The 11,074-nt window shown below is 41.6% G+C and overlaps 1 protein-coding gene across 1 annotated transcript in view; it reads right to left on the bottom strand.

Annotated features, from left to right (window-relative positions):
• Positions 1 to 11,074, bottom strand: part of ERAP1 (endoplasmic reticulum aminopeptidase 1) — a 40,253-nt gene that overhangs the window by 2,791 nt on the left and 26,388 nt on the right. Inside the window, exons 12-18 of the mRNA XM_080804831.1 lie at positions 10,127 to 10,206; positions 9,383 to 9,566; positions 7,446 to 7,602; positions 5,809 to 5,993; positions 4,771 to 4,932; positions 4,176 to 4,316; positions 3,357 to 3,438 (exon numbers count right to left, since the gene is read on the bottom strand). Of these exons, the coding sequence (XP_080660957.1) occupies positions 3,357 to 3,438; positions 4,176 to 4,316; positions 4,771 to 4,932; positions 5,809 to 5,993; positions 7,446 to 7,602; positions 9,383 to 9,566; positions 10,127 to 10,206 (991 nt within the window). The remainder of the gene's footprint in view (positions 1 to 3,356; positions 3,439 to 4,175; positions 4,317 to 4,770; positions 4,933 to 5,808; positions 5,994 to 7,445; positions 7,603 to 9,382; positions 9,567 to 10,126; positions 10,207 to 11,074) is intronic.

Raw genomic sequence — 11,074 nt, 5'->3', positions numbered from 1 at the left:
TCAGCAGTCCAGTCACATTGATAATTTTACTTTTTTTTTTTAAAGATTTTATTTATTTATTAGAGAGAGAAAGAGAAAGCACAGGCAGACAGAGTGGGAGGCAGAGGCAGAGGGAGAAGCAGGCTCCCTGCCCAGCAAGGAGCCCGATGTGGGACTCAATCCCTGGACGCTGGGATCATGACCTGAGCCCAAGGCAGCCGCTTAACCAACTGAGCCACCCAGGCGTCCCAATTTTACTAACTTTTTAATGATTAAGCATGGTTTCTTAAATATTTTCAAATTATTTGAAATAATCCTGAAGGAGCCCTTCACAATAGTACCACTAAAAAAAAAAAAAAAAAACCAAAAAACAAAAAAAAAGCAAACAAAAAAAACAAAAAAAAACCTATAAGAGCTGTGACCAAGCCAGCTGATAAACCTTGCCCTCAGACTTTTCCCGACTCCAGATTCTGCCTCCTACCCTCATCTACCTTGGGAAATGCAGCATCCCAAATGAGCACTGGGTTCAAACCTTCCTTCAGAGCATTTCCTGTGCAATCAGCAGTGTGATACAGAGATTGGGGCGGGGCGGGGGAGAGTTTTATCCTACACACTTGTTTGACCCTTTGTAAATGATTTAACTTCTCTGGGACTCAATTTCCTCTTTAGTGAAATAAGGATGAGCTCTCCCACCCAGAGCACTGCTGAGAACATAGTTATGTAATGTGGGTCAAGGGCAGAGCTTAAACCTCAGCCCGTAACGGGACTCAACCTCATCCATCTCTGCATGAACATGTCCTCTGACACATCCTCATCGTTCTGGCCTAATTACTGTGCTAGACACTGAGGCGGCGGCAAGGGACCAGGCAAGGAACCCATGGACTCCTAGAGCTTACACTCTACTTGGGAAGGCAACAAGCAGTCAACACAGTTACTGATAATACACTATCATGGACAAAATACACCGAGGCTAGAAGACTGACTGGGACGGGTGGCCTGCTTTCCACAGAGCAGCCTGGGAAGGTGACATGTGACCTGGGACCTCTGAAGGACTCAACAAGCCTTTCCACTGACAAGTTAGGGGAAGACCAAGCGAGGCAGAGAGAGGTTTAGAGGCTTCGAGGCAGGATCAGCACCTTCTGGTGCAGGAGCAGGAGGCAGCTGAGTGGTTCAAGGTTTGCAGGATGGTGACACGGGACAGTGTGCTCACTGGCTGGAGAGGTGGGCCGGAGCCCAGGCATCATGGTCACGTGCATGTGGGGAGGGAAGGTCTGGCATTTATTCCAAGATCCGCGGGTCATGTTTCAAGGAAGGATCAGTCATGGGCTGATTTTCAGATTTAAATGTGGAAAATGGTCTAGTGTTGTCCAAGTGGGAAGCCAGGCAGGCGGCTCTCGCCATGGGCTAGGCAAGAGTGGAGAGAAGCCTAGGGTGGTTAAACGCAGCCAAGTGCATAGATACAGTAGAGATGCCGGGAGCAGAGCCAGGGAGACGCCGCGATGAACTGGATGTGGAGGCCAAGAAGGCTTCCAGGCTGACTCCTACACAGGAGCACATTCTCCCTTCTGATGACATCTAGGCTTTTATCACTTCCATGCCCTATATATATCTCAGGCCTTTTGCACACAACACATACCTGCATCTCCTTCAGTCTCTGCTCAAAAGTCTCTTCACCATCCCATAAAACAAAGCTCTTATCCCATCATGCTCTCCTTACCTTGCCTCATTCATCTTCCGAGCATATAGCCTGACTTAGGTCACTTTGTCTGTAACTTATTCCCCCAGCAGAATTTAAGCTCTATGAGGACAAGGGCTTTGTCTACTCTATTCCTCATCATAGCCCCAGAACCTAAATCCACATCACCCTTATAGTAAAAATGTCGTATCTTTAGAGAATTACTGAGAAAACAAAGGAATGAGCAAGTGACTAAATGAAATGTTTTGTTGCTACAGATTCGGGTTATGGACAACTGTCTTAACTATCCCTAGCTCCTGACTGGTCCACATCATCACACAGAAGATCTCTGCTCACTCAAGTTCAACCTTGGATTATGTGCCAGTTAATTTGACAAGCCTGCATGAAAACTAGAGAGATGGGATGGGACATTTCTTGTGCATTTGCAAAGCATTCTCCCTGTATCAAGCTCTATCATGGTGTAACCAGAATATACAGTGGAAGTTTTCCTAAAAAGATCAGTATTAGGTTCTCAGCTTTTATTTATGTGCAACCTATTTTTAAAAGCCTTGTAAAATTTTTCTATGCCTTTGGAAACATTTTTGTAGAAGGGACACAACAATGATCTTGACATCAAATTCCTCAAAGTTTAAGACTGAATGAAGAGTCTGCTTTTGTGGGAAACTTATATGTCCTGTCGTTCCCCCTTACTAGACAATGAGAATAACTTATTCTGTTTTCTCATTTTTTTCCTGACTGCTAGGAACCTTTGCTGTATTTGGGGTTCAATGGCAATAAATTATCCTCAGCATAAATTCCTGATATAGTTACCTCTGTCAATCATGCAGCTTCTTGTTATTTAACTTTTCTTTTATATATGGACCTTGTAAGTTGCCTAAAATTATTTCTCAAAGTACATATAAATAAGTAACGAGAAATCCTGAACCTGGATAGCAGAGAACCAAGATTCCAGACCTGCCTCTTTTATAATAGCTAGATGATCATGTAGGTCATGTACACCTCTAATGATCACTTTTAACATCCTAAGAAATACAGAATTAAATGTCTCCCGTAATTTCTTTTTTTAAGATTTTATTTATTTGTCAGAGAGAGTGAGCACAGGCAGACAGAGTGGCAGGCAGAGGCAGAGGGAGAAGCAGGCTCCCTGCTGAGCAAGGAGCCTGATGTGGGACTCGATCCCAGGACGCTGGGATCATGACCTGAGCAGCCGCTTAACCAACTGAGCCACCCAGGCGTCCCTCCAGTAATTTCCTTTTTTTTTTTTTTTTAATTTATTTATTTGACAGATAGAGATCACAAATAAGGAGAGAGGCAGGCAGAGAGAGAAGAAGGGAAGCAGGCTCACCGCTGAGCAGAGAGCCCCATGTGGGGCTTGATCCCAGGACCCTGGGATCATGACCTGAGCCGAAGGCAGAGGCTTTAACTCACTGAGCCACCCAGGCGCCCCCCTCCAGTAATTTCTTAAGCCCAAAAGTTTGTAACGGCAGAGCCAAGACTTCTTAATGTGTTCAGGAAGCGCATAGTTTTCAGTAGTTCATTTGTAACTAATTTTGGTTACTAGAGCATCCAAAAAGAATATCTACTAAGTGACAAAATCCATTCCTAACTCATCACACCCTTAGTTTGTCTACCCCATATTTATTAGCTAATTGTCGCTTAAATTCTATTAAGTTTTCTTTACCTCTTCAAGCCGTGCTCTTGTGGAGAACTGACTTGTTGTTCGGATGACCATATGCGTTAGGGAACTTGAGCCAAGTTCAAACCTGGAAATGGAAATTGTCAAGATGTACCACAAAATATTGATTCGACATGTGGTTTAATTTATTTATTTGACAGAGAGAGAAAACAAGTAGGCAGAGGCAGGCAGAGGGAGAGGGACAAGCAGGCTCCCCACTGTGCAGGGAGCTTGACACGGGGCTCGATCCCAGAACGCTGGGATCATGACCTGAGCCGAAGGCAGAGGCTTAATCAACTGAGCCACCCAGGCACCCCTCGTCATGTGTTTTTAAGCACTTTATGTATGTTACAGTATTTAACTAGAAACTGCTTAGGCATGAAAAATCCATGACATGATCTCTACCCTCCAAAGTGTTAAGATGTAGTTGTAAAAAAAAAAAAAAATACACCAGCTGCTGAGTAAATGACTCAGTACCCAAAAGAAAGCGGTAGAGGCTTGGTAAGTGCTCCAAGAGCAAGGCAAGGGCACGGACAAGCAGGCCAAATTGCCAACCCACAGTGTGGGGTGAACTACGCACAGGAGGCCTTGAGATTGGTCCGTGGTATGGAAAAGGATTGTTCCAGATGCACTGGAACACTGGACTATCCAGATTCATTAGCTCTAAATTTAAGTGTTATATTTTCTAAGAAGAGTTTTTTAAGTACCTCTACTTGCTCTCTTCAATCAAAAAAATCCATCTAGACATTAACTGTTGTTTAACCAACAAAGCTAAAACACACGTGGGTTCATGGACCTTTCTAGTCGCAGCACAACACTACTTACTTTTCTATCAGTTTATCCCAATTTTCCCTCAGAAACTGCCAGGCCAATGGATATCCCACCGGGTTCCTGCCGACAGCTCCAAGAATATATGGAAACTCTTGAATTTTTATTACATCTCCCTTAAAACTTTCATCTAGTAGCCTAGAACGATTAAGAGAATGAAATGTTAACAATGAAAAGTCCCTAGAAAAGTTATAAATTTCTTCAGTAAAATAATGCGTGACAGAAAAAAGCCCATCTGTCAATAATAAACACAAGATAGTTGCTATAGCTACATAATAAAAACTCACGTTTAAATAGTGTTTCCAACACCCATGCTCATGTATTCTCGTTTGTTAATAAGACAACTGAAGAAAGGCCTTTGCCATATGTATTTCTAAACATATTAAAGAGACACAAATATATATTCCTTTAAATATTTTTCCTAACACCTGCTTCTCCCCTAATTAATGACCATGCTCATTACACATATGCCCACTCGAATAAATGTTCCCAGCAGAAAAGGCAGTTCCCAGCCAAGAGAACAAAGAGACGTCGGAAGGATCTGAGCTCATTTAATTCCTCTTGGCCACGTGAACATGAATGAATTACTCACCACTGAAGCTTGTTCTTATCTTGGCTAATACTGAGAGCAAATTCTATTTTATTTTTCTCGGAAGTAGACAAAGATGACTGATATTTTCTATAAAGAAAATCCCATCCTTCAGGGTTCTGGACCCCCACAGCAAACACTGCCAAGGTCACATCGCTGGGCAGGCTGTGGGAAAAGAACATCGCTGGTGAGAGTCTGAGAGGCACGAAGTGTGTCTGGATGTAGAGTGATGACCAACGACAAAGTAATAAACTGGCCCAGTGAGCAGAGCAACATGCCTGGAAATATAAACAAAAATTACCTCTTTCTTCAGATTTTATGGGAGAGGCACAAGGAAGTATCTACAATTAGGTTTCAAGTACCCTTCTCAAAACCATAATGTGAAAAGCCACTTTGATAAATACCTACGTATATAACAAAATGATGCTGGGTAACAGGACAGACGGTCACTTCTCAGGCCAAAAGAAAGAAATTCAAAGTAGACTCAAGATGGAGTCCATGAACAAAAGTCAGGAATCCAATAGGACCGCTGTTTGGAGGCTTTTCTTTAAATGGAGCCATGTAGATTGTTGGCTTAATATCTCCTAGAGAGATTTAAGCTCCAAATATTAAAGTTCAAGAATAAATTCTAAATACAGGAAGATCCTACTTCGCTTCAACGGTATCAGCAACTACTACACACACACCTTATCAGGGACTTTGGAAACCCAAAGAAGCTACTACTGTGGCAGGCACTGCCTCTGTTACTATCTAGGATAGCTGTTTCAGTTCTAAGCTTTACCTCCATTAGACAGAAATCATTCTTATCCCATTTTAACTCTCCAGATATTTGACTTTTATATATAGAATTTCCCTCCTAGCATTTCTTAAAACAGAAAGTTGAGAGACACACAGAAAAATCTCAAAAAGCAATTTATTTCCCCAAGAAGTACAGCATGGGAGGTTTGTGTCTAGTTTTTTTCTCCCAACATCTAGCACTGACGATGAAAAACAGAAAAGATAGCCTTTACGGAACAGACTCGTTGTTCGATAAGCACTGACCTCAGATTTCCATCAGCTTCCTTCCACTCTCTGAAATAGGCTTCTGCCCTCTGCACGCAGGGCTGATACTTGCGCATACAGGCGAGAAGGAGCAGCTCAGTCCGCAGCATTCGCTGCGAGACGGAGCCCTCATCTGTCCACGTCTGCTTATCAATGAGGTCCCTCAGCAGCCTGATGAGAAAGGCCTGCGGAAAAGCCACACGTGTCACCAGTACTGTCCTGGGCCGCCTTGTGTTTTAGATGAGTTGATAACACCCTCAGGGAGTGGGGATTAATTGTTAAAGTGTGATCCAACTCTTATTTTTTTTTAAACCACGTGATTCTGTTTATATTTACTTATAAAAGGGGCAAAAACAAGAAAATCAAAATTTTACTATTTGCATAACCATCTTTTATAAATATACCTTTATCTATTTAAAAATCATGATGAACTGCCACTTTTGAAACCAGGTTTATAGAACTAAATTTTGAGAGCAAATCATACAACAGGACTTCATAACATTTTGCCAAAAATGATTTTGTCCCTCTTCCTCAAGTACCTGAGTCATGGAGTATCTTAAGAGTAACCATCAAAACGAGATACCACCTCACACCAGTCAGAATGGCTAAAATTAAACAAGTCAGGAAACAACAGATGTTGTGAAGGATGTAGAGAAAGGGGAACCCTCCTACACTGTTGGTGGGAATGCAAGCTGTTGCAGCCACTCTAGAAAACAGTATGGAGGTTCCTCAAAAAGTTGAAAATAGAACTACCCTACGACCCAGCAATTGCACTCCTGGGTATTTATCCAAAGGATAGAGAGTGATTCTAAGAGGCCTCTATACCCCAATATTATAGCAGCAATGTCCACAAGAGCGAAAATATGGGAAAAGCCCAGATGTCCACTGACAGATGAATGGATAAAGAAGATGTGGGGGGGGGGGGGGGTGGTGTGTGTGTGTGTGTGTGTGTGTGTGTGTGTGTGTGTGTGTGTGTGTGTAATATTACTCAGCCATCAAAAAGAATGAAACCTTTCCATTTGCAATGATGTCATCCAAATACGGGGTATTATGGTAAGTGAAAAAAGTCAAAGTAAGACAAATACTATATGATTTTACTCATATGTGGAATTAAAGAAACAAAACAGATGAGTATCGGGGAAAGGAAGGAAAAATAAAAGATACAAACAGAGAGGGAGGCAAATTATAAGAGACTCTTAAATACAGGAAACAAACAGGGTTGCTGGAGGGGAGAGGGGTGGTGGGACGGGATAACTGGGTGATAGGAATTAAGGCAGGCATGTGATGTAATGAGCACTGGGTGTTACATGCAACCAATGAATCACTAAATGCTACCCCTGAAACATTATATGTTAACTTGAATATAATAAAAATTAAATAGTAAACATCAAAAGACAAGTAAAATAAAGGATTTGCAAAAAGAAGGGAATAACAAATCCATAAAATTTAAGTACTGATTCTTATTGTGCTTTGTCTTTAGTGTCAGGATGAAACCCAAATCTTTGCTATTTAATCCGCATACTAATTCTGATGCACTTTCTATAGATATACCTATATACACAATGGTAAGGATGCTTTCCCACACCCACACAAAAGCAAAGCAGTATGTAACTCTTCAATTTATCGAAGGCTTCTACCTTGAACTGATTTTCCACTTCTTTCATATCTCTTTTCTCCATCAACTTATACATAGGTATCAGCTCGTTCAAACCTTGGAAGACCGGCATAATTTCAGTTTCACGTTTCAAGTACAGGGCTAAATCCAAGGCTTTTTCAATTGATAGCTTTCCATTGCTGGTCAAGAGACACCATGGTTAGCAGTTTAAACAAAAACCAGGAAATCAACTTTGTTTCAAAAGATTTTTTTTAAGATTTTATTTGACAGAGATCACAGGTAGGCAGAGAGAGAGAGAGAGAGAGGAAGAAGCAGGCTCCCTGGGCACCTGGGTGGCTCAGTGGGTTAAAGCCTCTGCCTTCAGCTCAGGTCATGATCCCAGGGTCCTGGGATCGAGCCCCACATCGGGCTCTCCGCTCAGCGGGGAGCCTGCTTCTCCCTCTCCCTCTGCCTGCCTCTCTGCCTATTTGTGATCTCTGTCTGTCAAATAAATAAATAAAATCTTAAAAAAAAAAAAAAAAAAGAAGCAGGCTCCCTGATGAGCAGAAAGCCCCATGCGGGGCTCGATCCCAGGACCCAGGATCATGACCTGAGCCAAAGGCAGAGGCTTTAACCCACTGAGCCACCCAGGTGCCCCTAAAAGATACTTTAATCTTCCAGTGAAACATTCAATCAGATATAAATGCCGCCTTATTAACGGGACCTTTATATAAGTGTCTTATCTTTCACACATAGCACTGGCTTATTTACCACTGTGGAGGAAGTTTCTTAAATAATAATAGAGCCAGTGCTAACTCTTGGTGAAGACAAAATGGAGACAGATCAGCATTTGTCCCTCTAAGAAACAACAGACAGGGGGCTCAACATCCAGAGTAAGATAGTGATTTTTATCAAAATCAGTCATCTTAGAGACTGCCACCCAGTCAAAAGTCTGAGCGTCTGCATTAAACACATTCTTATCTCCATTTCAAAAAGAAAGTGAACATAGACAAATCCCTTCATTATGAAATAAATTTTTAAAATCTTAAAAAAAAAAACAACCAAACACCTTTCATTATGGAGGGCAGGTGTCCAAAGTCTCAGGGGCAGCGTATATATTAAGTGCAAAATCCTCCAAGAATTCAGCAATATTACAGAGGGAAATAGTCTCAGGTAGGCAGAAACAACTAGAAAAACCACCTCTATCTTTATCCCCCATTGCCTTTTGCCACCCTGAGAGGTCCAGCAAATGAACTCAAAATTTAGAGCAAAGGGACATGGGAAATGAGAATGATGGAATCATGTCTTCCCACCTGGGTGACTCCCCTGGGGACTGCAGCTCTGCCTAAATACTGAACAAATTTGAGTTTCAGGCTTAGGAACCATTTCCTTAAAAACCATGGTCATAAGGCAAAAAAAAGAATGAACACTATCCTTAACAACTCCAACATCATGTGGTTGGGCCACATTTTCTAAGCTCTATTCCAGAAACCTTCCATGAAATTCAGGTATCTAGTTTGAGGACTGGGGGGAGAAATCTGGGTTAATCCCAGACACAAAATGCAAACAACTGGGTACTAACCCACGTAGTCTTCTAAGAAGGCTTTGAAAATGTGAAAGACCCACCAGGGCAGAAACCTCCTAAGCTTCAGCAGGACCAGAAAAGCTATGGGACAAGGCTTTAGGGACCAGAAGCTTCTCCACAAGGCTGGTCTCCTGGTTTTCTATACTTCTGCATCAGTCTGATCTATGTTGTTAGCAACATTAAAATACAGATTACTTGCTTTAGCTTTACTCTGAAGACACAGACACATGGTTGGTTAATCCTAAGACTAGAAGCAACCTTGGAATTTAAGAACTTAGGAGAAAACACCATCTAGCTTCTTACTAGCAAGGAATCATTTTCATCTTTAGAAATCAAGTGTTTGAATGCTAATAGCGACTTTCAGAAATAAACCAAGACCTTGAGGAGTCTATTACCTGACGAGCTGAAACGCATTGTTGATGAGACTGGCCCGATCATTGCTGCTGATTGTTGTGTGTGCTCCTTTTAAAAGGCCACTCAAAGAATCCCATCCATCATCCTCATAATGCACAATGTAATAGCCGTTCATTCCAACATTAAATTTGATCCATTCTACCTCTTCTGGGAGGATGAGCACATCTAGAGCAAATAAAATACATCAGAGCTCCATTTTCTGTCTTGGCTGATGAAAGCTTTTCTGATCAGAGACTGGACAAAGAAACTAAAGGCAAGTTTAATATTGAGCAATTTAAATACTGAAATGAGTTTCCTTTTGGACACATTTCTTTCAGAAACCAGAAAAGTCCATTCCAATAGGCAAAAGCCTGCACTAGCTTTAGACACCAATATTTTGTGATTTATAGATCTATGAGAATACAGCCATATTTTAGGCCATACATATGATATGATCTAGCAGGGTTCAAAAAAGGGGGAATTTTCACTTGTAATCCCTCCCTCTCAGCATATATAACTCAGATGCTTTATTCTCCACCTGGCAAGACACTGACTTTCTTTTTTGCTACCAGAGAATATTTTCAATCTTCTATCTTCACTAGAAATTGAAAGCCAACAATTTGCTAATATAAAGATTGACCTGATCCTTCTGTTTTAATCACAATCAACAGTAAAACAAACTTAGCAAGTCTTACACATTTCCAGTTTCTTCCGGACTTAACCTAGTTATTTCTACGATCAGTTACCTGTTTTTGTCTTCAGCAAAAATCTTTGGATTGAGTTTGATTTGCTAGTGATGAATGTCAGTGGAACATGCCACAGGTACCTTAGAGAAAGGACAGATTATTTGTTGATTCAGTCCAACAAACAGTTATTAAATCATCTATCACATGCCACACATGGGTGAGTTTTAATGATGATACCAAAACTACTAGAGCCAAGAGGTCAAGATGTCACCAGCCTGTTTTCCAGTTTTGCAAGGGGCACCAGTTCAAGTACTGTTCATTCTTCTTGGACTTCTTCAGTAGAGCTGGGAATTTGGGCTCCAGTGAACCCCAGCACCCTCTGTAGAGGTTGGAGCTCAGAGGTCCTACCTTAAAGACCCCTATAAATGGCACAGATCGCCATCCTGTGACTCCTACATTTATTAAGAATAGAATATCACAGGGGCGCCTGGGTGGCTCCCCTGTGATATTCTATTCTTAATAAATGTGGGTTAAAGCCTCTGCCTTCAGCTCAGGTCATGATCCCAGGGTCCTGGGATCGAGCCCCGCATCGGGCTCTCACTCAGCAGGGAGCCTGCTTCCTCCTCTCTTTCTCTGCCTCTCTGCCTGCTTGTGATCTCTGTGTGTCAAATAAATAAATAAAATCTTTAAGGCAAAAAAAAAAGAATAGAGTATCACTTCAGTGGAATTCCTGTCAGTGATGCACAACCTGAATCCCATCATGAACAAACAGCAGAAAACAAAGACTGGAGGACAATCTATTAAAAGAAGAAAAGGAAAGAAGAGAAAGAACAGAACTGGCCTGTGTTCTTCAAAAATATCAAGGGCAAGAAGAAAAATGTTAAGGATCTGTTTCAGGAAAAGAAGAAAAAAATACAACTGAACATGTGTGACAATGCAATGTGAGCCTATATTGAATCCTGAACCGGAGTTTTCTTCTTTGCTATGAAGACGTTATTAGGAAAGGTG

The sequence above is a fragment of the Martes martes genome (assembly GCF_963455335.1).
Source record: "Martes martes genome assembly, chromosome: 5".
NCBI lineage: Eukaryota > Metazoa > Chordata > Mammalia > Carnivora > Mustelidae > Martes > Martes martes.
Note: the sequence above shows the minus strand (reverse complement) of the source record. Positions and strands in the feature narration are given on the sequence as shown.